Genomic DNA, 26,236 nt, shown 5'->3' on the forward strand with positions numbered 1-26,236 from the left:
ACTGAAGCAGTAAATGAAAACGTGTTCGAGTGCTTGAGAAAAGAAGCTGAACAAGTAAGTCAATCAAATGTTGAGAAAGAAGATCATTCAAAATGGTTTAAAGACGGTCATGAAAGAAAGTTCAAGAGGCCTTTGAAGTTTTTTCAACGTGATAGATCTATTTCTCTTGGTGATATCATCAGTTGGGGTTTTCTTCCTCAAGTCAATGCCTATGCAGTCAGAAGAGAATTTGGTGTCCAATACTTTAAACGATTATATGACATTATGTCATTACCTTGGTGGGATTTCGATGAGTTATCTCAGGTGAGAACATTGGAGTATCAGGTGAGACAGAATGATAAAGCAATGTGGGGATATATCAAGTACGAGACTCTCAGAGGTTATCTGAAATGGAAACCTCATCGTCCAAGACGGGTTGAAATAGTAGATCCTGAAACTGGTGTACGGGAAACTATTCTGAATGTAAAGCCTCCCAGAACCATGACGACGATTCCTCTGCCAGAAATGGAACAAGACTTTTACAAAGGGTTCATTGATTGGGTGTATAGCTGTCTTACAACCGAAGCTATCATTACATACAGAGCTGGTAGTGAGCTGAGATATATTCGTGTCTATGATCCGATGTGGCTGGTGAATTGTTCGGCAAAAGACATCGAATGCTTGTTTATTAACAAGATTCGTTATAAAGTAGAAGATAAAGATCAAGCTCAACAGTTCCAGCGTGTGGTATCTCTGTGCTTTCAAAAAGGAATCAATTCCGAAAGCAAGTGGAAGTCGTCTTGGTGGGCATTGGATGAAAAGATGAAGAAGAAAGCTAAACGTGAACGTGAACGGGAAAATCGTAGGATGGAAGAGAAAAGAGGAAAGTTTTTGAAGAAACAAGAGGAAGAAGAGAAGGCAGAGAAGCGAAAGCGTGAAAAGATCAGAGTTGCTCTGAGCAGGAAGCCTAAAGGGCGTGAAGAAATCTACAAAGCAGCTATCTGAAGACCAATATTCTAGACAAAGACTGCGGCTTCATCCAAGGGGGAGTTTGTTGGTGCATAATGTCTAAAGCCTGCATCTTTGTGAAGTTAGATTAACGTATATGGTCTAGATAGGTTATTTTGTAATAGATCAGGGGTTAAATGTGTAATTATATGATAGTTTGTATGCTGGACCGCTTTTGTGACACTTGTCCACAAAAGCGAGCCAAGCTGGATCGCTTATGTGGACATGTCACATAAGCGGTTCATAAATCCTATATATACCCTTGATCTTAGTTCATTTGTAACGTTGTCCTGGATTGTACGTCGAACTGCTGACCTTCTGGCAATCGTTATCAAGTGAAAGTAAAAGTGATTAAAGTGAAGATCTGTCTGTTTTCTACTCCTTTCTGTACCGTATATCTTCGTATCATGTTAAAATGTGTTTCCGCCACATTTTTAGCAGGCTCTAGCTTATATTGACTCCTCAGTGAGATCATACTCGATCCTACAACATTCCGAACCGTTCACCGGCCGGATTTGGGTGATTCCTGTTCGAGCCAAGGGAACAGGTAGGAATGAAGGTTAGCATAGTTCAACACGTTGTCAAGATACCTTGAAAGAATGACAAATAAACAAACAGCCAAGTGTTAGACGAAAGGCCGACCAGGTCAGAAATGTTGGTCGAACGGCTAGGCTGTTCAAACAGCCCAACCGATCGGACATGCCAGCTGATCGATCGGGCCAGCCGATCGGCTAGCACATGGTCCCACACTTTCGAAATTTCATGAGGTATAGTATTGACGAAGTAGTGTTCGATCGAACATGTCACTCGACGGGTAAACATTACTGTTCGGATCATGAGATACTATGCTTCAACACTTAATCGTTTTCACAACTCGTTCTTAGTAGGGAATGCCAGCCGATCGAACAGACTGTTCGATCGAGTGACATTCAGTTGAGGACCACTTCTGAAATTCCTAGTCGATCGAGTGAGCTAGCCGATCGAGCGAACCGCTCGATCGATCGACTTGAAAGGTAGGAACACTTCAGTGTTCTCAAATGCTGCAACGGAAACTTCAAAAGTTCAAATCCTCAAACACAAACACACCAGAGGAAGAAACAATCCACTCGAATGGTCCAGCCGATCGAGCCAACCGGCCGATCGAGCCAACCGGCCGATCGAACGAGACTGTCCAATCGGATATACCAGCCGATCGAACAGGCCGTCCGATCGAACCTGCCGTTCGATCGACCAGCGTATTCGATCCATTCCCACTTGTTTACTTTCCACATTACTCATTGTTGTGCTATCAAACTATTCAGGCTAACCCTACTCCCAGCGCTCCCTTCAATCCATAATTAATCACTGTGAGTATACTCGAACCCTTTTTGCTTTAGCACTTTTGGGTGTTACATACGTTACTTATCAAAATCACAATCGAACACACTATTCAAACTATTTGAACGCTAACCGATTGCATGTATTACGTGATTAAATGTATGCCTGTTATTATGTTTACACGTGGAAAGCTGTCTACCTGCCTTAGCAACGTAGTACTATAGTTTGGACTCAGCGCCCGTTTACCCGGGGGTTGTTAAGGACAATCTACTTGCATGATTTACGGTGGTGATCATGTATTGCGAAATGTCTCGGACAGTCAACCCGCAGTCACTGGTATTGATAGGTCCATGTCGATAATTTACATGCATCATTGCTATCTGTGTACGTGCTGGTTATGCGTAAACTATTCGAACTCTATATGCTATTATCAAACTTGTATGCTCACCTTTACATTATATGTATTGACTTTATTTTAACGTATGTGACAGGTGCTTAAGTTGCTAGGATGCTTAGGTGCATGGTGATGAAATCAAGGCTAGGGAGTCTAGAAACAATAAGCATTTGTCTGTAATAATTAAATCTGAGTTGTCGGAACGGAATTACTTGTCTTGTTGCTTTCTGTGATAACTTGTTATTTATTTGGGACACGGTATGGGACGTGTCATTTAAACTAAATTTATATAATAGTTGTTGTGGAAACTTCTGGACAATCTGTTTCGCTCAGTGCCGCGCCCCGATGATTCCGCCATCGGTTGGGGTGTGACAGTTGAGCCGGGGGGAAGGCGGTGGTTGAGCCGGTGAAGCCCTATGCAGGTATTAATTTTGTGGATTTGAATTTTGGTTTGATCTGTTAAAAAATGTGGGTTTGAAATTTTGTGGGTTTAGATGTGTTGTTATTTGATCTGTTGGTATTTCTTGTTGTTGGTATTGATCTGTTGATATTTCTTTGAAATTTTGGATAGTGATTTTGGTAGATTTTTGTGGGTTTAGACCAACGCCGTTCACGGGGGCGGGGTTGTGGTGGCGGTGGGTTTTGACGGGGTATGGCGGTGAGGGTTTGCGCAAATGACGTGCCCTGTGTTTTGGTAGTGGTTTTGATGATGCGGGTGTGTTTGTAGTTGATTTTTGGTTCTGATCTTGTTTCCTTTTTTTATGATGATTTTTGGTTCTGATCTTTGTAGGGAGGTGGTGGTCGGTGGCGTGAATTTTTGCTGGTAACTGTTTTTGGTAACTGTTTTCGGTGACGTGATCTTGTTGGGGGTTTGATTCTGTTGAATATGGTGCTTTTTGAATCTGTTGAACCTGTTTGAATCTGTTGAATGTGTTTTGAATGATGTTCATCAGGTGCTTTTGAATGTTTGAATATGTGGGTTTTGATCCGTTTTGGATTTTGGGCGATGATGATGCAAAAAAAAAACTGTATATTTTGATGACGAGGGCGCGGCAAGGATGGTGGAGGGTAGGTTTTTGAACCTGCAACCTTACTTTGCAGCCTCTGATTAGTGGAAAATCTGAGCCAAAACATCGTTTTTGTTTTAAGATTCCACTCGTTTTTTTATTTTTGTTTGTTGGGTTTTTATATTTTTTTGAGGCGTCGATGATGATAACAATATATCTGAGACACCTCCCGAGTTTGCGATTTCTGGGTGCGTTCGTTTTTGCGTAAAAAAATTTTAGTAAAAAAAAAATTAAACCGTAAACTTTTTAACGTAAACCGTAAACTTTTTTAACGTAAAACGTAAAAACGTGAAGCGTAAAAAGTTTTACGTAAAACGTTTTACGTAAAACTTAAATCGTAAAAAGTTTTACGTAAAACGTTTCGTAAAACGTTTCGTAAAACGTAAAACGTAAAAAGTTTTAACGTAAAACGTAAAAAGTTCTACGTAAAACGTGAAACGTAAAATTTTTAACGTAAAACGTAAAAAGTTTAACGTAAAACTTAAAATGTAAAAAGTCTAAAAAGGTTAACGTAAAACGTAAAATGTGTAAAAACAGCGCGTAAAACCGGGAATAAAAAATGCACGTAAAAACCCGGTCGCAAAAACGGTGTGAAAAAAACGGGGCGTAAAACGGGCCGTATAAACGACGCGTAAAAAGGGACATAAAAACGGGACGCTAAAACGGCGCGTTAAAACGGGACGTAAAAATGGGGCGCAAAAACGGCTTTATAAAAAACGTGACGTAAAAAACGGCGCGACAAAAAACGGCGCCGAAAACCGGGCCTAAAAAACGGCACTGAAAAACTACGGTCGCAAAAACGGCGTGAAAAAACGGAGCGTAAAACGGGTTGTAAAAAACGCGCGTAAAAAACGGGTGGTAAAAAAACGCGCGTAAAATTTTTTTTATAAAAAATCTGATTTCAAAATATTTGTTTAATAAAGAAATCTGATTTAGAACAAAATAATTAATGTAATAGGACAAAATTGTAATAAAAAACAATAAACTTAATAAGACAAAAAAAAATTATTTAAATACCCTTTTAGATTAAAATATTAAAGACATAATAAGACAAAAAAAATTTAATATTACTCTTAACTACTGTTAATCTCATCTATCATTTTTTAAGATCTAATGGCCAGAAAGTGGTTCCCGCGGTTCTTACAACCGGAGGTGGTGCCTATATATATATATATATATATATATATATATATATATATATATATATATATATATATAGGGGACCGCTAGAATGAGAACCACCTCGAGTTGTAAGAACCGCGAGAACCACACCGTACGGGGCGAGGTGGACCAAATTTTTTTTTCAAAAACGGAGATGCATGTACTATAAACACATTCGTAAAAAAAAATTTTAAAAAAATGTCGTGCGTGTAGTTTTTTACACCACAAGTTTGTGGTTTACGAGTTTCGTAAATTTACGGAACTCGTAAACCACAAACTTGTGGTGTAAAAAACTACACGCACGACATTTTTTAAAAAAAAAAATTTTACGAATGTGTTTATAATACATGCATCTACGTTTTTAAAAAAAAAAATTGGTCCACCTCGCCCCGGATCAAGTAGTTCTCGCGGTTCTTACAACTCGAGGTGGTTCTTATTCTAGCGGCCCCCTATATATATATATATATATATATATATATATATATATATATATATATATATATATTCATTCAGTGTAATACATTATATACGAGTTTTTTAAAGATATAATTTTTTTATTATTTAGTATATAAAATTTTATATATATATATATATATATATATATATATATATATATATATATATATATATATATATATATATATATAGGATCGCTAAAATGAAAACCACCTCTAGTTGTAAGAACTATGGGAACCACTTTTTAGCCCTTAGATCAACTGGATGGATGGATGAGATTAAAAGTAGAAAATATTAATATTAAAAGCTTTTTGACTTATTATGTTTTTAATATTTTATTGTTAAAGGGTATTTAGGTAAAATTGCTTTTTTTTGTCTTTTTATATATATATATTATTTTTTAATGTCTTTTTTGTCCCATTCATTGATTACTTTTTAGTTTTAATAATTTTTTATTAATAAACTGATTTTTTGGTTTAAAAACTTTTTTGAAATCAGATTTTTTTAACGCGTTGACATTTACGTTAAAAACTTTACGCGCCGTTTTTTTAAAGTTTTAGGCGCCGTTTTTTACGGTTTACGCGCTGTTTTTACGTTTCGATCGTCGTTTTTTTAACGCGCCGATTTTTACGCCGGGCTTTTTCAAGCATCGTTTTTTTTTTGCGCGCCGTTTTTTACGTTTTAACGCGCCGTTTTTTTTACGTTTTATGTTAAAATTTTTGCGTTTTACCGCGCCGTTTTTTAACGTTTTACGTATTTTTCGTTTTAACACGCGGTTTTTTTTACGTTTTACGTTTTTACGTTTTTTACATTTTTAACGCGTCGTTTTTAAGTTTTACGATTTACGTTAAAACTTTTTACGTTTTACCTAAAATTTTTTACGTTTTTTTGTTTTTACGTTTTACGTTTAAAAAGTTGACGTTTTTACGTTTTACGTTAAACTTTTTACGTTTTACATTAAAAAGTTTACGGTTTAACAGTTTTTTTTACAAAAACAATTTTACGCAACACGAACGCACCCAGAAAAAGCAAACTTTTTACGATAACATTTTTAACGTTTTACGCGCCGGTTTTTACGTTTTACGTAAAACTTTTTACGTTTTACTAAAAAAAATTACGATTTTACGTTTTACCTAAAACTTTTTACGATTTACGAAAAACTTTTTATGTTTTACGTAAAACTTTTTACGTTTTACGTCTTACGATTTTACGTTAAAAAGTTTACGGTTTAACTTTTTTTTTTACAAAGCTGTTTTTACGCAAAACCGAACGCATCCAGAAAATCGCACACTCGGGAGGTGTCTCAGATAGTTTGCTATCATCATCGACCCTCAAAAAAAAAAACCCAAACAAACAAAAATCAAAAGAACGAGCGGATTCTTGAAAAAAACGAAGTTTTGGCTCAGATTTTCCGATAATCAGAGGCTGTAAAAGTGGGGTTGCAGGTTCAAAAACCTACCCTCCACCATCCTTGCCGCGCAATCGTCAGTTTTTTTTTTTTTTTTTTTTTTTTTTGCATCATCACTGCCGATCCAATAAGGCACCAGATTCAACTGATTTAAACATTCAAAAGGGACAAGAACATCATTCAAACATATTCAAAACAGATTCAAAACTGTATCAACTGAGATCAACCCCCCAAACATCAAAAATCGAATCAACACAGATCAACCCCCCAAACATCAAAAATCACCAGAAACATCAAGAACACATAATCATAGTTCACTGATTCAAACAAAAATCACTGATCAGAAATCAAACAAGAACAAACCCACATAGTTCATTAGGCAAAAAATCAAGAACCCCCATCAAACAAGAAACATCAAGAACACATAATCATAGTTCACTGATTCAAACAAAAATCACTGATCAAAAATCAAACAAGAACAAACCCACATAGTTCATCAGGCAAAAAATCACTGATCAAAAATCAAACAAGAACAAACCCACATATCTTACTAGAGAGAGAAACACCCTTCAAAGGCCACCTCCGCCGCCGCTATCCCACCGCCGCCGTCATCTTTCTCAGATCCAGGATTGGGCGGTGGTTGAGGTAGATCGGAAGAGATGAAGACGGTGGTGGTCGGATTTGTTTCAGGTTGTTGGCAGGCATTCACCGGAGGGGAGGGGGTGTTTGAGGTAGATCGGAAGAGATGAATGAAGAACCCATATGAATATTTGAAGAGAGAGAGAGAGAGAACTTCAGATGAAAGAACCCATATGAATATTTTAAGAGAGAGAGAACTTCAATGAAATTGATTTAAAGAATTGAAGAGAGACTAAATGAAATAAGAAAGATGAAAGAGACAAGTTCTGGTGACAATAAATGGAGAGAGAGAGAGTGAGGATTTGACATTGGGGTAAAAGACCAAAATACCCTTATAGTTGTCATAAACTGATTGGTTGAGAGTGGTTCTCACGGTTCTTACAATTCAGTATAATACATTATATACGAGTTTTTTAAAGATATAATTTTTTTATTATTTAGTATATAAAATTATATTTATTCAACCCATGTAATACACGTGGTTCTAACCTAGTTTAAGTATATAAGTACTCATGTTTCATTCTACCTATAAAAGTTTCGTAAGGTTAAACAAGGAAACTTTTAGAATAGTGAACGTGGCGCTACAATATATGTATTATTTTTATGATCTAGGAAAGTTGGTTTTTAATAAACCAACCTTTGTCCCGTTGGTAAATAATAATCTTACTTACGTAATTGGTATACAATAATCCTACCTATCAACATGTTGGTACTCAATGAACTTCCGTTAATTTTTTTTAACTGAAGTTAGTTTTTAAATTTTATTTATTACACAAACAGTCCATGTAGTTGTAATTTACTAGTTTTAACTATTCTAATCGATGATGGCAGTGTGTAAAAGCTGCAGAAATCCAGTTAAAGCTAGTAAATTACAACTACAGGGACTGTTTGTATAATAAATAAAACTTAAAAACTAACTTCAGTTAAAAAAAATTAACCGAAGTTCATTGAGTACCAACATGTTGATAGGTAGAATTATTATTTAACAATTACGTAGGTAAGATTATTATTTACCAACGAGACAAAGATTGGTTTATTAAAAACCAATTTTCCTATGATCTATGATATTAAGGCTACATTATTAAATGACTAATCTTAATCTACCTATTATACTAAAAGAATACACTTAATGCCACATGTCCTTTTCTTAAACCATTTTTAATTGATGTGGACACCCTCTTAGGCCAGAGAATTCCCTCTTGGGCGCCAATCTCTTTTCCTAATCTCCTTCTCACGTACGTTTCTTCCCACCTCTATCTCTCTCTTCTTTCCCCCATTTTTTCTTTAACCCTAATCATCCACCGCTACAATCCTTTCGATTTGAATCCGGATCTGATTAATCTCATACTGGTAAGTTTTTGAAGTTCATGTTTCATTCATAGATCTGTAGTCCCAGATTAGGGCTTAAAACTAAACCTTGCTGTTTGAATCCAGTTTTGATTTATCGCGACTTCATCTATGGCGACTTCATCTCTTGAATTCATCTATGTCGATTTCCTCTTATCCTGGTATGTTCAAGGAACCCTAGATTTTATCCACCTGCTCTTTTGTCTTCTTCATCTCACGTGCTCTTCTTTGTCTCCCGGTGACGATCCGATTTCGATTTTGAATCTATTTTAACTGGTATGTGAATCTGTTATAACCCTAATTGTTTAGCACTGGATCGATTTGTTTTATTTTTGTTCTATCATTTTTGTGAATGTTTTTCAAGTTACGGATTACTGTTTTACTCTGTATTGTCTCTCTATGCTTCATATTTCTAAAGCCTTTAGGGTTGTCGGTGTGCCTTCGAAAACCATTGTTACAATTGGATTATTTGTTTTGGGATTTAGAGAATATGTAACTGCTTGATGTTTTGTTACAAATATATTATTTGTTTTCAGATTAAAAGAATTTGTAACTGTTAAATGTTTAGGTTAGGTTTAATTTTGGTGAAATGAATTTTTATGATTGTGATTGTAAGTTTTTATCGATGATGTTTTATGCAGTACCTAAATGAGAGTGTTTTACCCATGATTGGTATCGGTTTAGTCGAATTGGAGCTTTTAATTATGTACTTGATAATGATATCATTCCTCTAATGTGGCGTTATCTTTTTATAAGGTTTGATTTTACTCGCTTTTTAATACATGAATGTTTAGTTATTTACACAAGTTTTTGATGTATTGTTTAGGATTTGCGGTTTATTTTAATACATGAGTGTTTAGTTATTTACACAAGTTTTTGATGTATTGTTTAGGATTTGCGGTTTATACGTTAAGATGTATTTATATTTTTAAGTTTTTTGTGTACAGGTCCTGTCAATGAATCAGGAAATCAGCTCGCATATATTCTTTTTGTCATCCAGGTTCGTCTATTTTTCACTTCTAAACAGAAGTAGTTCTGTTCTAGCTTCGTATTTAATTATATGTATGGTGGTTCCTCATTTGTTGTACATGTATGTCTTGAAGGAAATATCTCAAAAGCTTCTGTCATGACAACTTTAAGTGTTGGCCGGTCATCAGCCATCTAGAGACCAAAATCCATGAAAATTTGGTGAACGTTTCCAAAATAAAGCCTTCCCAAGTCTCTCTGGTGCCATGATCGTAAGCATTGCTACACATCCTAATGCAATGAAGGTATCTCAACCCACTTCACTTCCTTTTTATCTTTTACTAATTTTTTTTTGAAAAAAAAATATTAGTTGCAACATTAACGATTGTGATCTCAATTCTATGGAATCCTTTGTTTAAGGTGGGCTTCCGATCTCAACTCAAATACAAAGGTACATTGCCTTTAACTTATCATGTTGAACTATGTTAATTTATGCATTTTTGACAAACTGAGTTATGATAGTAATCTATTATTCAAATGGATATTGACCCAACCCGTATCAATCGAATGCATATATTATGCATATTTGGCTTTAAGGATCGAAGATCTCCTAAGATACGAATTCAAACTCGCAAACACGGGAATCTTCTTGACAAAAGAATTATTGTTGCTGTCATACATGGGATTGCCAATCTAAATACCTTTCCGGTCATTATGTTTGCACAATAGGAGATATTGGTGATTGAGAAACTAAAACAAAGGTATGTTATATTTGTAATGTATCTGCTTATTAAATATATATGGGTTTTCTTTTCGGGAATTCTAATTTAACTGACCAAATGGTATAGGTTGTGAGGTTGTGCTAATAGAAAATGATATAGATGCAAGACCATTTTCTTCACAAAGCCTTGGCATGCCTGCCACCATTACCCTGGTTAGTGTTCTCAGAATATTTGTCAAATCCTATATGGTTGCGTCATTTACGCGTATTTAGTGTGGGCCCACCAGGTTAAAAAAAAGGTAATATTTTTAAGGTGAATTAAGCTATGGTCATTTAAGCATATTTAGTGTGGACCCTTTGGTGTTTCTATTCCTTTGGGTTTTCGTGCTTATATGGTATATGAAGAAGAGAAAACAAACACAAGAAGGTGGGGAACTGTATTATGTTTAAGCACATGTGCTGGTTTAGCATACGCATATTGCCTTCAGGTAACATTGCCTTTTACATTGCGGCTAGAGGCGACAATTTGAACCCTTGGTTATACAAATGGGCTATCTTTAAATGAGTGCCAAGTCCAGCTCAATATACTGAAGTTATTATTTACCCAATCCAACCCATTTTGCTCCTCTTCGGGTCAAGATTGTCAGGTTTAAATGAAATTATATTATCATTTAGTTTGACCTGTAGTTTTTTTATTATTTATGGTTTTACTAGTTGTTGAAGAGTGGGTTGATTCTGGTGATCCATGTAGACAAGATAATTAAGATTGTAAGGCTTTTAAATAAAAATGTTCTCATCACGATGCAAGTAGTTGACACCCGTATTTTTAACTCCTCACTGCTATGGACTGACTAACGGGTCAAGTCAAGGTGGGTGGAGTTGGTTCACGAACGAACAGAGTGACTTGGTTTTTTTTGTATAAATTACATACATAGTTAGCATATTAATTTGTTAATACATTATAAAGGAAAATGGTCAGATGAGTCTTTCATAAATATTTATAAATGCTACAACTTCCTGAAACCTTTTGTATAACAGACTTAGTCCTTAAATTGAGGGTTCATATGTTATGTTACCATATATCACCTACATGGCTACATGAAATGTAAACAAATTCATGTGAGAAAGGTTTAGAACTCACAATGATATCTAGGGATGAGCAAATGGTACCAAGTACCGGTACCGAATTTACTGAACCCGATACATTTTTGGTACCGACTTTTGACATTTTCGGTACCAAGTTTTGACATTTTCGGTATGGTTCCGGTAGGTTACCGGTTTTTACCTTCAAATACCGGTATCGAACCGTACCATACCGGGTATATTCGGTACCGGTACCCACTTTTGGAGATTTTCGGTACCGGTTGGTACCGAGCTCATCCCTGATGATATCTATGATATGTCTTTTAGGCTTGGAACTTAAACATTCATATCTTTTAGCATTGCTTTGTTTGCATGGAAACATGTTTGTTAAGATAATTTCATCGATTCAGTACCAAGTAATAAAGCAAAGTGCTGATGATGCATTCTACGAGTTGCAGAACCCTGCAGAACAAATTCAACCTTATATTTTTGATGGTAAATACTTACTTCTTTTCCAGCTCCTATATCACAAGACATGGAAAGATAACTCGATCACGTTGGATAATAGATCAAAACATGTCTGACCGTGTTCCCAAAACACACATTGTTCAAAATTGTCAAATCTTTAATTAAAAAAATTAGTGTTTTAAATGATAAAATTTGTTGCAGCTATCGAGCACAGGTTCCAAGAATGACTTTGGATCAACTCTTTGAGCAGAAGAATGAAGTTGCAAAAACTGTATTGGAGGAACTTGAGAAGGTATACTTTAGAAATCATATATGTTCATGGTTTATGGGCATACAAAATTACGATTTTGTCGCTCATCGATCAAGGTTACCCTAAACTTTGAGATATTTTCAGGCTGTGCTATTATATGTCAGGTGATGGTAGAATATGGGTGCACAATAAAGCACATACTGATGGTCGACATCATACTTGATCCCTCTGTGCGTGGAGCAATGAATGAGATCAATGCAGGTAATTGTTTGTTTTGCCTATCTGGACAACAACTTTTGTATTTTCAAACATCGCGTGGTTATATAATTTAAGACTTAAAATGATGAATGAGTCTTAGTAATAATATTATTTGTAGCCAGTTTACAGGATGTGTTTATTGAACATATATTGCAGTAAATAGTTAGTGAGACCTTTGTTTTTCATCCTCTTTGATGTGGTTGAATATGATTGTGACCTTCGTGTTATTTCTAACGGGTTAGTTGGTAAATCAAGAGATCCTCTCTCTGTCCAAAGATTATTGTCCACAAAAATACAGACAAATGTTTATTGCAGATTTTTTTTAGTAGAATGACAAGTTTACCCTCAATGCATTTAGGATACCAATTCTGGTGAGAAGCTTGCAAGATTCAAAAAGTAATAATGATTAAGGTTATAATATGACAATTAGTTGATGGTTATTATCTACAAATGTGTGATGGTTGGTTTTTTTAATATGTGATAGTTGGTTGATTTTTATTAATCTGATTGGTCTGTGCTTCATCCATATTTTTGATGTTATTGATCTGATAAATTTTGGCAAAGGAATCAAGTTGTTTAAAGTAAAATATATTATATAAAATGACATGTAATTTTTCTTAATTATTTGTTAATGAGAAGCAACTTCGTGTTAAAGAGTATGGGGTGTTAAAATTTGTTAATAATCGTAATACGGGAACCAATTGCGAGTATAGTAGCATCTATATTTATGTGTAATTTATCAAATAAATAGATTTATAAGAAGTATTTTCTTTATACAACCCGTGTAATACACGGGATCTTAAACTAGTTCTTTTATAAAATAAATTACAAGAAGTGTGACTATGAATTTCTCCCATTGAATTTTTTTTTTTATTTGTAGCTAGTTTATTTTAGTTTATATATCTCAGCAATTATTGATTTTGTATAATTAAAATCGAACCATTTTAGTTTATATATCTCAGCAATTATTGATTTTGTATAATTAGAATCGAACCTTTTCTAATACGAATTATTTCAAATTATCAACTCTTAAGTCTCTTACTATCCCTACATCCGTATCCATGTGAAATACGCCACCAACCAGGCTGTTGGATGTTGTGTAATGCAAACAAATGATGCAAATAAATAAAGTTGACTAAACAAATAAACAAATAATTAAATAGAGTAAAATGCCAAAATTGTCCATGAGTTTGGTCATAATTGTTTATTCTATCTAAAATTATATTTTGTGCATTTAAGTCCTTGGCATTTGCATTTTATTGTCATTTTTATTTAAATTACTAACACCGTTTAAAATTAAGCGTTAACTCATGGGCAATTAGACATTTTACCCATTTTTTTATTTTTAATTTTCTTTTTAACCTTCCAATAAAAACTAAAAAAATTAATAAACCTTTAACCCCACCCACTCCACTCTTTCTCTCTCTCCAAACATCTTTCCCGCATCTCTCTCTCTCTAACTTGGGCAGTTGCGGTGGAGGTGGTGGGGTGGGGTGACGGTGGAGGCGTTGGTTGTTTGGTAGTGGCGGTGGAAATGGGGTCATAATGGAGGTGGCGGTTGTTGTGGGCAGTCGTGGTGGAGGTGAGGTGATGGTGGAAGCGATGGTTGTTATGGACAGTGGTGGTGGAGGTGGTGGTGGTGGTGGTTGTTGTTGGTAGTGGTGGTGGTGGTGCGGTGATGGTGGAGACGGGGGTTGTTGTGAGGCAGTGATGGTGGTGGTTGGGTTATATGCATTAACGGCTTGTACTAAGTTTTAACATGTTGTATCTTATCTAAATAAACAAAAATGTCCATCATCTTAAAATCATGACATGCGCAAATGATATCGATACGTAATTTACATCCATCCAATCATAAAAAAGAATATCGGTATTGATGTTATTATACACCAATCAAATTAAATGATAAATAAGATATTATTAGAAAATATGATTGAAACTATCACTATTAAATATTAATCAGAGTTGTATTTTAATAGCATTAGATAGATTTAGTCATTAGTTGAACTAACTATACGAAAAGATAAAGACTTTTTTGTTCTTTTCATATATATTTCATTGAAGAATTACTTTTATAATGGATTTAAATATCTCTTTATATATTATTAAAAGATATTGTTGGTACATTTTTTATTATATAAGAAAAGATGCTTATTTTAGGATATTCATGTACATAAATAATTTTTATGTTACTTATTTGAGTATTTAACTCGTTCAAAATAATAAAAGATAACATGAATCAACCCTTTGAACAGCAAATATGCCGCAACTTGGAACAAGAGTGTGATTGTTTAGTTCAAAATCCTATTTTATTATTGATTTAGGATTGAAGAATTGGGGTCTATTTTGGTCCAAAATACTAACTAAAAAGATGAACACATTTTGATCAATTTGTATTTTTTTTAAATGGACTCGAACCTTTTATGAAAAGAGAACTACATAGCTAAGAGTGTTTGTGTACCAGCAATTCAAGATAGGTGACCTCTGAAGCTCACCCAAGTAACTAGAAAACAAAGCAATGAGCTTCTTATAGACAAAGCAAACAATGTTGGTTTATATGATGCGTGTGCCCAGTGACGGAACCAGAACGATTTAGTTAGGGGGTCATCATAAGCTTATATTCTATACTGGTTCAAATTAGGGGGTCCATCTCTAAGTTTGTTCTTCAAAAACTCAAAATTTATAAATAAAAATTCAAAAAGTTGTGGTGACCAGAAGGTCAACGGACCCTCTTGACCCCCCTCTGGTTCCGCCCCTGCATGTGCCAGATGTTACACCTTGGGACACGTTGGCAATTTAAAATCAAACTTGCAGATTCATTTAGAAGTTATATATGGGTGCCAAAAAAATTTGCAGTAGTATTAGGATCAGACAGAGCCATTGGAAAAACAAAAAAAAAAGAAGTGGATAAAAACGTGTGCCACGGGCGTGAGACGACAAGAAAAAAACTTCAAAAAGCCTGAGGCTCGCGACCCCCTGAAGCGCGACCTGGGGCGTGTTTTTTGACAGGAAAATCTCAATAAACATCAGAACTTGAATACTCCAAAAATGAAACAAAAATAATGCTTGTAATATTGATTATTGTTGGAGCTAAAAAGTTACTAGTAAAATGGGAAGATGACAACATTTTGCCTAAGGAAATTCAACTATATACATAACTTAATAAAAAATATATTAAGAAAAACATAAAATTCTCTGCGATTTATTGTTTGAAATAAAGAATCAACCTTTGACGAGTAGCGGGTCATGGATATCTACCCGAGCTTCCTCCACAGCAGACGAGCTCTCAGCGCCACTGCCAACTATATCAACGCCTTCAGCCAAAGCTTTCTCGAGCGCTGACTTGGCAACTTTGGTAACAATCAGCATTAGGATCACTGAAAACAAATTAAAAAGTGTTTTTATGCATCAAACCGAAAAATGCAATTGTTTTGGAACATGATTGATTATGCAGCAACTTACATGACACCATACAGCTTAGAATAACAAATGCCTGCATAAACCAAAAGGAAATATAGCAACTGTCAATATCCAACGGAAAAGGATTTTGTTTGATTCACAACTCGTAGGGATGGCAACGGGTAGGGTATAGCTAATCCCGCATCCATACCCGGTTGTAATATCTTGTCCCATACCCGGCCCATTACCCGTCGGGTATTTGGCGGGTATTTACCCCTCGGGTATCGGGCATACCCGTTGCGATTTTCATGTATAAATATTTTTTACTTTCCTTTATAATTTTATGTTTTAAAAATCTATATAATATATTAAATTATGATAAATAACATGCATATCATTATCACCATAATAAAATTTGATAAATAAAAAAATACAAATATGTTATAATACTAATCTCAAAAAATAATTTTGTATTTCATAACATATAAATATGAATAATGCCATGTATTTCATAACATATAAATATGAATAATGCAATCAAAATATATATTTCGAATGAAGAGTTTATTTTTCAAATAATAAAGCTACAAGAATATGAAACACTACTAAACTATAGTTAAAGGAAAATAAATATAAAACTTAAAAGTTTCGGCTATATATTTCGGGTAAACGGGTAAATAGTTTCGGATAAACGGGTATATAATTTCGGGTAATCGGGTCGGGTATCGTCTAATCCCATACCCGTCCAATACCCGCGAATTTTTTTTCCATACTCATACCCGACCCAATACCCGTTGGGTATCGGGTATACCCGTCCCAAAAGCTTGGGGTTTCAGATATACCCGTCGGGCTCGGGTATTTTTGCCATCCCTATTCACAAGTCAAACAAAAAGTTAACATTTCATCACTTGGAGAAGCAAAAACCAGTTTTTAGTAGAGAACTGCGTAAACCGCATAAACACATGCACCTATTGCTTAAATTCTGATACATTCAAGCAGAGTTACGTAACTACATAATCGCCTCTCTTTCTCTATCCCATGGTATCTTCAATGCACTAAGTACAAGTGTTTATATGGTTCTCGTGTTTAAAATTAGTTTCGTATTGGACGCCCCCCCCATATTAAAGCAATAGGTTTGCTTTTTTACCGGTGGCGGATCTAGAAAATCTTTATAAGGGCAACGTTTCATATAAAAATGCGTAACGAAATAAAAAAAAGTCAAACTTTTCCAAAATTTACATTATCGCCGGAGCTTCAAGGGTAGCGGCCGCTACCCCTAGTCACATGCTAGGTCCGCCCCTTACAGTGCCCTAGTTAAATTTGGTTGTGTATTGAACGCTTCCCATGTTAAAAGCAATAGGTCCGCCTATTTATGTGGTTTCTACAATTCTCCATGTAGATTTTGGTTGTAGTCTGCATTAACCGGTCCCCCCCCCCCCCCCTCTCTCACATACACACAATTCCCTCTCTCTCTCTCTCTCTCTCTCTCTCACACACACACACACACACACATACACTGCTACGTTATTTATTTATGTTTTTAGTATCTAAACTTTGATTTCTAGTTTGAGGGTATTTTTTGTTATTTTCTATTATGCAAGGGGTATGATTGTAACTTGCATATCTATTTATGTTAAACGTATGAAGGAATAATAGTAACAGATTTGGTGAAATTATCTTTCTCTTTAGCTTCTTCTTCTCTAAATCTGTTCTAACCCTATCATACACACATATATATAAGACTAACACAAAGAAGGCAACTCTTACCCAACGAGTTTTTGAGAAGGGACCCCAACCATGAGTAACATCAGATAGGTTCTTCAAAGTTGTTCCACAATATACAAGCGCAAAGGTAATTGGCTGTACCAAAGATAATAAATTTCAGCAAGTCAGCATTAACAAAAAAAAAAAAAAAAAAAAAAACTTTTTTTAAAGATAAAAAGTTTAGTGAAGTGATAATACCATCATTCCCAACCATGAAGCCATCACATACTCGCATATGGAAATTGGCGTTACAGACAAAAGGTAATTCATCATGTTAAATGGAAGTAACGGGACAAGCCGAAGCAGCAGCACGATCTGCCAATATAAGAAAACCGCTCAATATCAGACAACCATATAAAAACGGCATTTGAAAATATCATTAAACAGGTCAAAATGGTTTTTTAAAACAAACCTTAAATCCGGATTTTTCAATAGCAATTGCTATTGCTCGAAACTGTGGATAATCACCCAGCTTAGCAATGACATACGGTCTCCCAATCTGCAAAAAAGCTTAAGGAGAAACACGATTAACAACGTTTTACATAAGATCAACAAAGAACAAGAATCTCGGAGAACATAAAAGATAAAACTTACTGTTCTGCCAAGAAGGAATGCTGCAGTAGCACCGAGGACAGCACCGGTAGAATCAGCAAGAAAACCCGTAGCCAAACCAAACAGATAACCACCACCGAGCTAGAAGTAACGTCAGTAATAAAGATTTGTCAAAAAGACAAAAAAAAAAAGATGCATTTAGAATTATATGAATAAACCGAACAGTGATTAATTTTTTTTTTTTTTTTGTGGAGGATGCATTGGGGTGTGGCCGTATGGGGACAGGATCTTACAGTAAGTACGGATGCAGGAACTGCAAGAACTGTAAGAGGAACATACGCAAAAGCCCTGCACCGTGGAATATAAAACAATTTAAAAAAAATACCGAAGAGGTTCAACTTATAATTTAGGGGTGACAGTTCCTGACACGACATGAAAATAATCAAGTTTTGGGTTGTCACATCTGACCCGTATAATAAGCTGGTCACATCTGGGTTGTGACATGTTTAACCCTTTTAATAAACAGGTTGTGTTAGGGTTGCGTGTTTAACCCATATAATTGAGCGGGTCGTGTTTGGGGTGACCTATTTAAAGGTCACTCTGTCAACCCATTTAATCCATTTGTTACAACCCGCCAACCCATTTAACACATATACAACTTAAATACAACCCACCAACCCATATAATTGAGGGGTAGCGGCACAACTTGTTGCCCGTTTACCAACTATCTTGATGTAAATTCATAACAGGAAATTTAGAAATTAATATCCCGACAAGTAATGTGACAAGTAACATAGAAGATAAAAATTTAAAAAAAAAAAAGACTAGTTAAGATACACAAGTTTGCCGGTATAATTATATGGCTCGTGTAAGGGTTGACCCGTTTAATCTGTTTAACCAAAATGTCGCCCCATCAACCAATTTAACACATTTATTACGATCCACCAACCCATTTAACACGTTTACAACTAAATTGCAGCCCGTTTGACTTAGTTTAGATACCATGTAGCGGGTTGCACAAGTTTAAGTGTGGCGGACACCATTGTTAGTAAATGATGATACTTACAATACAAAAGGACCCCAAGGACCAAGATCTTCTTCCACCCATAACAAGAAAGCCTTCAAAGCCTATATATACAAAACAATAAATCAAAAAGAAATTGAATATGGTTTTAGATCATGAGAAAATGGATCAACGAATATATAAATGATGATGATTAAAGGCAATATATTATTCGAAATGCAAGAAAGAATGAAAGGATAATAAGCAACCTTTTCAACGGGGAAAGTATAACAGGCGACAGTGATACCGGCGATGAGGAAAATGAGGAGAGTGATTCTAAGAACAGAGACCCAATTGAACGAAGACGACGCCATTAATAATAAATCTTGATTTTATTTGTTTGATTTGCAATTTTGCATCTGCTATTGTGATGGTGATGGTGGGGTGGGGTGGCTTCAAACCCTTGTGTTTTGTTTACGTTATGTGAGGTGATGTGCAACAACATCCCCAAACCGTTATTTTCAGCTTCATGTGTATGTGAATTTTGTGATACATTTATAGTATGACACGTGTACATAAAAAAATATTAATTTTTTTAAGGCCCTACACACTCGACTCGAACTCTTACACTCTGTTCCCGAGTCTCATTTAACAGGGGAGAGGAGAGAAAATGAGGGAAAATGGAAGAAAATATGACCATATATTCATCCTTCAAAACTGAAGAGTAGGAGAGAAAATTTTCCTTCCCCTCCCCATGTTAAATGAGACTCGGGAACATAGTGTTAACTTTACGTGATGAACATAAACACCACTGTGTATACATCTTGATAATAGTGCGCTACAACTTATTTGGGAAAATATGTGTATATCGTGTCATCAGATGCGATGTTTTTGATGAGTAATGATATTTGTGTGATTAAAACACATTAGAATAATTAATCACGAACGACCCGCTTGCGGTATGCGTATATAATGTATATATGTGGGCGCTCGGGGGGCAAAAGTGAAAATGCATTAATTTTAATGTTATTTACTAATTTCGTGAAAATAATGTTAAAAGAGGATGATGGTTAATCATGCACCATGTTAGAGAGTACATGCACTAATTGGCCTTGTCTTAATTGCCGAGTGTTATGTGCTTTATGTCCAAGGCTTGATACAAAACTACCATCGAGCCGGAAGTCTCACTGGAAGTAGTATCTCTATTCTTACAGGGTAAAAGTAAGGTTATTTACATCTTATCCTCCTCAAACCCTACCTTAGCTTTATTATTGATGAGATTTACTGAGTATGATGATGATGACAATAACTAATCACGGAATAGATCTCAAAGAATGAATGTAGTTTTATAATTTGTGCCACTTTATGCAACAAAACTCACTAACAAAATGAACAAGAATTACAAAAGTTTGGTACAATATTGTAATGAGTCACACATATCATCGTAACAGGCTTCATGCAGAGTTGTAATGAGTTAAATACACCATTGTACTAACAATGCACGAAAACCTTAAAAGCGTATTTTTAATAAATATGTCAAGACTAATGTTAAATTAAAGAGAATACATATTTTTTGAAGAATACTATTTTAAAGATATTGTAGGAAAAAAAAAAGTCTAGTACTGTTTTAACTTATAAAATTGATCAAACAAATAAGACATTTACACCTTGTATGGATGGACACAAGATGTACAATGAGCACCAAACACACCTCTTTTATCCTTTCCATTAATTTTTTAGGGGGGTCGAAGTGACCGGGGGGTTGACATGGCATGAGATTATTGGGAAGAGAAAACTCAAACACCCTAAAGTGTTTGAATGATACCCTCCACCCTAATCTTTCTGTTAGAATTTTGTCAACGCCTCAATCTTAACCATTACAGTATTTTGATGAATGATTCTCATTTGCATAGTAGCCAGAGGAGTGTCCGTGAGAGGTATACTCGGACGAAGGACCTTAGAATCTTGTACAAGAAAGGAAAGATTTCGAAACGCATATCAGGTAGTACACATGATTTACTTATTCGTTGTCAAGCAGCAAGAGAGGTTTGGCGTCGAGTGTTTTGGTGGCTAAAAATATCCACGAACGTAGGGTGGATTCAGTTAAAGAGGTCATACAAAGCATAAGCGGGTTGGGAATGACTATACAGCGGAAGAAACTAATACATGCCGTGTTTTTGTGAACAATATGGTGTGCAAGAAATTGCAAGTTCTGAACACTTTTATCAGAAAATGGTGACATTTGATGTCTTAAATGATTCTACTACACAAGGGATTATCTTCCAAACCCATTATTAGTGTTTTTAGAAACAAAAACAAGAAACAAACAATCTTCATGTCTAATCAAGATAAACGAGCGATGCAGTCCATTAAAGCATCGGTTTGTTCAGGTTTACCAACCGAAACACGAACATAACCCTTCAGTTCTTTGTTGCTGTAGTGGCGTATCATCACACCCATTTTCGCTAGGTCTTCCTGTAAATATCCAAACACACGTCAATATGTTATTTTATTAACTTCAATATAGATTTCCAGAAGCATAACAGAAGTTGTACCTTTAGCTTCTTAGCATCCTTTCCATCAGTAACCTCACAAAGAATAAAATTCGAATAGCTTGGATACGGGTTAAGAAACGGCACTTGTTTCAAAAGCTTAAAAAGCCTCTCTCTTTCTTGTACCAGAGCAACTTTAACTTTCTGTAATTTGAAAATTAATTATTAAAAAAGGAAGCTAAATTATACTTTGATTGACGATATGAACAATCCGACAGGTATTTTACCTCCAAATATCCGGGATTCTGCAATGCCGCACATGCAGACACTTCAGCAGCAACGGACACGTTATACGGTTGCTTTGCCCTCCATAGGTACTCAATTATACTCAACGGAAACGCACCATATCCCACTCGTAGTCCAGCTAGGCCTGATTATATCCCAAACGGGTCAAGTAAACAAAACCATACAGTCGTTATTTTCTGTCACATTCACACATAATTATACGGACGAAATTCATAGAAACTGCAAGAATGTACCTGCTCTTTTACTAAATGTCCGAAGAACAATAAGATTCTCATGCTTCTTCACCCATTCCATCTTAGATTCAAGTCCTGAAAATTCAATATAGGCTTCATCCAGTACAACAAGTATTGGTAGATCAAGTATCTTCAGTAAAACGTCATCATTGATCACACTGTCACATGATACATAAAAACACAAAATATTACAATTAGCAACATCACCTAAATCTCCTATATGAAGCTCATAAATAAGTTTTAAATATTTTAGAATAAATTAGAGTATAAAAAATATATATTAGCAGAAATTAACGATTACCTCCCATCTGGATTGTTAGGAGAAGTTAGAAAAATGATCTTTGGTTTCTCACGCTCAATAACTTCAGTAATCTTTTGTACATCCAAACTAAAGTCCATCTTCCGAGGTACTGTATAGTGTATAGTTAATCAGAAAGCATTAAGTAATTATGTTAATATGGGTACGAAAACAAACTATATTATTCCAATCAACGAATTAATTTAACAAAGCGATTTAGAAAGTTATATGGATTAAATATACACTTTGGACGCCTTTCAAACAGTTCACCAGTGGATTTTTAGTTAATTTTCCTAATAATATACTTGGTTTTAAAAAGCGAGAGGCGCACAAAAGCGACGAGGTCTAAAATTGAGGCGCGAAGCACAAAGCACAAAAGCGGTGGGCTTTTCGTACCCGAGGCGCAAGATGTTTATATCTTTTTTTTTATATATCCCATAGGTTTTTAGCTTCCTTTAACCAAAATATAGCTATAAGTAAGGCTTTTATACCATTTTGATTACATGTACAAGTCAAAAAAAACCCAAGGTACAACATTTTTATGCAGTAAAACGCCTAAGTTACATGAGGCGCGCGCCTCAGGCCAAAAAGCCCACAAAAAAACATCAAAAAATGCGCCTTTTGGTCGCTTCCTGTAATTAAACAAGGCGAGAAGCAAAAAAGCCCCAGGCCCTGCGCCTTGCGCCTAGGCGCGCCCGCTTTTTAAAACCAAGATTATATACCTGATTTTCTGAATAGTATTCAGAAAATCAGATATATAATCAACAGAGAAGTAAATAGCTACCCTTTATAACACGTGCACAATTGACCGCTGCGTCAAATTCATACATTGTAAAGGTTGGGGGACAATCAACAATACTGTCACCAGGATCTAGTACACACCTGTGACATAAAAAAAAAAAATCAGAACTTTAGAGGGAAAAAAAGTGATAAAAAATATGCAAGTCATAAATAATTAGAAATTGGGACCGTAAGAAAGCGTAGGACTTACCGCATAATGAGATCAATTAGCTCATCAGCCCCACACCCTACAAGAATATATTCAGATTCAAGACCGGAATCTTTAGCAAGGGCCCCGCGCAATGTGCGGCTTTCAGGGTCAGGATAAATATAAGGAAATTTCAAGTTCCCCAATGCCTCAAAAACCTAAAAGATTTTTATCAAGATATACATAAAGAAATATCGACAAACATATATACAAACATGACATGTTATATTAATTAATTATCAATATAGAGAGGTCATATATAAGAAAGTTTACTTCTGGAGGTGGACCATATGGGTTCTCATTTGCATCTAACTTTACAATATCTTCAGGCTTCCGACCAAGACGAGTTGACAGAACCTGTACAACCATGCATGATTCCATACAACTGTAGGTTAATTAAAAGCTTTAAAGACTTCAAACGTTGACTAAACAATTATCAAAATGATTCATTATGTAAATGATCATTAATTTGACCTCTGAATCTCACTTGATGAGTAAGTAATACTTAAATTTTTCTAAAAGAATGGCAGAGTGTGAGACTGCATGTTTTGCTAGAGGTGACGAACGAACCCAAACCTGACGGGAAAACCCTATATATTTGGCACAGGCATTCGGGTATGAAATTAGTTTTAAAACTTTCACAGGTTTGAGACGGGTAATGGTATTTTGTTATATCCGCTTAGTTACCGAACCCGTTTACCCACATCGAAACCAAATATATTATACAATCATGAATCATTAGAAACTTGAAATCATTAAAATTACCAAATTGTTAGAAATGTAGTTTAATATTTCATGTTTCAAGTTGGCTTTTGACTTTTGAGGTTAGTAAAAGATTGGGAATGAACATCCAAAGTCTAAACAGGTAAACTTTAACCATATAAGACCATAAACGGGTATATCCGATACCCATGAACCCAATAGGTATTGAATAACATACCCGGTGTGACAGACACGCTTTCTTTTCTAATCGGACATGAGACTGGGATTACCCAACCTTTAACTGTTACTCATTTGTCCAAAATACCCTTCCTCCAATAATAACAAACACAACCGGTTTTTGGAAGGGTTGGACCAGTTTTTGATATATATTTTTTCAGATTTAACATTATTAATTTTTATAACATTTATGATACCATCATGTTGTTCTTACGTCCGGTCCGACCAGTCGGACCATTGAACCGGTGAGAAGACCGGTTCGACTCCGTTTCTGAAAACATTGAACACAACCACAACCACCCATATGGAACATGTACAACAAACACATTGGTATTTTTCTACAAATGGGTTAAAAGAAAAGAGTACCTCAAAGGGCAATATAGGCTGATATGGAGACAACTCTCTAAGATGGGGTCTAATAAACGAATCACCAGTCAACTTCAATTGTTGTTCGACACTAGAAACAGATGCCACACAATTGAACCTTTTCTTCTGATATTTTGAAATTGCAAAATGGGTTTTGTGCACGCAAAACCCGTCGTTGGATTTGATTGTAGAAAGAGATGAACCCTTGATCATTTCCACTAATCTGCTGCATGTTTATATAATAATAAAATGATTAAAAACACATATGGGTTAAAAGAATGAGAGACAGATTAATTGAAGAGAACAAACCTAATTTCGTCCAGAAGAAAAAGGGATTATGGAGATGAAGACTAAAATATCATAAATATGGGTCAGGATTAACAACAATAAAGTGTCATAAATACTGAATTAATGGAGTAGGAGAGTCTGATATGTGAAGAAGATGCTGCTCTGCTCTATCTCCCTAGACAGACAACAAGAAAGGCCAATTTGATACACTGGAGGACTTGTGGTTTGTCCGTTTATGTTAACTTTTTTTTTTTTTTGAACGGCCGTTTATGTTAACTAGGGGCCAATAAATCACGTACTCGATTGGTATCGGCTCGTGTAAAAGAAAACCTAAAAGTACACAGCAGGATTGGGTGAATATTTAACAAAATTTAAATGCAAATATACACAACAACAAAAGTAATCATCGTCGTCATTATATTTAGTTAGGCTATATAATACGGAGATGATACTTCAAGGGAGGATGATCCGTCACGTTATCGTCACATCACCATTTTTGGGAGGATGGTCTATCCCACAAATTTAGTGGAAATGAAAGGATGGTTCTAGATAATCCTACCCCACCACTTTTTTATTTTTTTAATCTTTCACTATTTTTAACATTTAACAAATAAATTAAAAAAATATTTTTATTAATATTAAAACACAATACATAAACTTAAACATAAACTTAAAAAAAAAAAAAACATAAACTTAAAAAAAATCCTAAACATAAACTTAAAAAAACATAAACTTAAAAAAATCCTAATAAATTAAAAAAAAAACATAAACTTAAAAAGTCCAAAGGATTAAAAAAAATATTAAAAAAGCTACTAGTCTTCGTCCTGCATGTGGTCGTCTGGTTCGTTTTGAGCGTTGTTCCAAATGTACTCCATCAAGTCCGTTTGTAGATTATGATGTGTGTACTCGTTACGTAAAGAGAACATGTTCAAATCTTGTTGTTCCAAACTAACAAGAACAGAATTTCCGGTAGACGCGTTTTCGTAGTACTCGCACATCGCCCTACCTTCGTCTTCAATGACAATGTTATGAAGCATGATACAGGCGTACATAATGTGTCGTAACCTCTTTGGTGTAGCCGAGCGT

General features: G+C 35.2%; 3 protein-coding genes across 4 annotated transcripts; 1 reads left to right on the forward strand and 2 right to left on the reverse strand.

Moving 5' to 3' along the window:
* Positions 1 to 11,926: 11,926 nt before the first annotated feature.
* Positions 11,927 to 12,681, forward strand: LOC110906403 (hypersensitive-induced response protein 4). Its single transcript, XM_022151540.1, has 4 exons — positions 11,927 to 12,102; positions 12,216 to 12,306; positions 12,429 to 12,525; positions 12,641 to 12,681. The coding sequence occupies exons 1-4, from the start codon at positions 11,927 to 11,929 to the stop codon at positions 12,679 to 12,681; spliced, it is 405 nt and encodes a 134-aa protein (XP_022007232.1).
* Positions 12,682 to 15,574: 2,893 nt separating this feature from the next.
* LOC110908061 (TVP38/TMEM64 family membrane protein slr0305) lies at positions 15,575 to 19,746 on the reverse strand. Its single transcript, XM_022152966.2, has 9 exons — positions 19,510 to 19,746; positions 19,304 to 19,365; positions 18,531 to 18,585; positions 18,280 to 18,378; positions 18,098 to 18,184; positions 17,884 to 18,000; positions 17,689 to 17,781; positions 15,985 to 16,015; positions 15,575 to 15,899 (listed from the first exon to the last, which is right to left on the reverse strand). The coding sequence occupies exons 1-9, from the start codon at positions 19,612 to 19,614 to the stop codon at positions 15,745 to 15,747; spliced, it is 804 nt and encodes a 267-aa protein (XP_022008658.1). The 5' UTR covers positions 19,615 to 19,746; the 3' UTR covers positions 15,575 to 15,744.
* A 1,688-nt stretch (positions 19,747 to 21,434) lies between these two features.
* Positions 21,435 to 25,407, reverse strand: LOC110908062 (histidinol-phosphate aminotransferase, chloroplastic). 2 transcript variants are annotated; one of them, XM_022152969.2, is made up of 10 exons: positions 25,172 to 25,407; positions 24,863 to 25,085; positions 23,831 to 23,914; positions 23,561 to 23,715; positions 23,354 to 23,451; positions 22,573 to 22,681; positions 22,272 to 22,429; positions 22,020 to 22,162; positions 21,796 to 21,936; positions 21,435 to 21,715 (listed from the first exon to the last, which is right to left on the reverse strand). In XM_022152969.2, the coding sequence occupies exons 2-10, from the start codon at positions 25,073 to 25,075 to the stop codon at positions 21,584 to 21,586; spliced, it is 1,233 nt and encodes a 410-aa protein (XP_022008661.1). In that variant the 5' UTR covers positions 25,076 to 25,085; positions 25,172 to 25,407; the 3' UTR covers positions 21,435 to 21,583. The 2 variants fall into 2 exon arrangements, with proteins under 2 accessions (XP_022008661.1, XP_022008660.1); XM_022152968.2 differs by having other exon boundaries at positions 24,863 to 25,088; positions 25,172 to 25,406.
* Positions 25,408 to 26,236: the final 829 nt, after the last annotated feature.

This window comes from Helianthus annuus, chromosome 14, assembly GCF_002127325.2.
Source record: "Helianthus annuus cultivar XRQ/B chromosome 14, HanXRQr2.0-SUNRISE, whole genome shotgun sequence".
Taxonomy (NCBI): domain Eukaryota; kingdom Viridiplantae; phylum Streptophyta; class Magnoliopsida; order Asterales; family Asteraceae; genus Helianthus; species Helianthus annuus.

Excerpts from the sequence above, each read along its gene's own strand:
- LOC110906403 (XM_022151540.1), top strand. The coding sequence starts at position 11,927 with ATGTTTGTTAAGATAATTTCATCGATTCAGTACCAAGTAATAAAGCAA. Across the intron at positions 12,103-12,215 it reads TGGAAAGATAACTCGATCAC|CTATCGAGCACAGGTTCCAA; the intron begins GTTGGATAATAG and ends AATTTGTTGCAG. Across the intron at positions 12,307-12,428 it reads TATTGGAGGAACTTGAGAAG|GTGATGGTAGAATATGGGTG; the intron begins GTATACTTTAGA and ends ATTATATGTCAG.
- LOC110908061 (XM_022152966.2), bottom strand. The coding sequence starts at position 19,614 with ATGGCGTCGTCTTCGTTCAATTGGGTCTCTGTTCTTAGAATCACTCTC. Across the intron at positions 18,379-18,530 it reads TTCCTGCATCCGTACTTACT|CTCGGTGGTGGTTATCTGTT; the intron begins GTAAGATCCTGT and ends CGTTACTTCTAG. Across the intron at positions 18,185-18,279 it reads CATTCCTTCTTGGCAGAACA|ATTGGGAGACCGTATGTCAT; the intron begins GTAAGTTTTATC and ends GCTTTTTTGCAG.
- LOC110908062 (XM_022152969.2), bottom strand. The coding sequence starts at position 25,075 with ATGATCAAGGGTTCATCTCTTTCTACAATCAAATCCAACGACGGGTTT. Across the intron at positions 23,716-23,830 it reads CATATGGTCCACCTCCAGAA|GTTTTTGAGGCATTGGGGAA; the intron begins GTAAACTTTCTT and ends AAAATCTTTTAG. Across the intron at positions 22,430-22,572 it reads CCTAACAATCCAGATGGGAG|TGTGATCAATGATGACGTTT; the intron begins GTAATCGTTAAT and ends ATCATGTGACAG.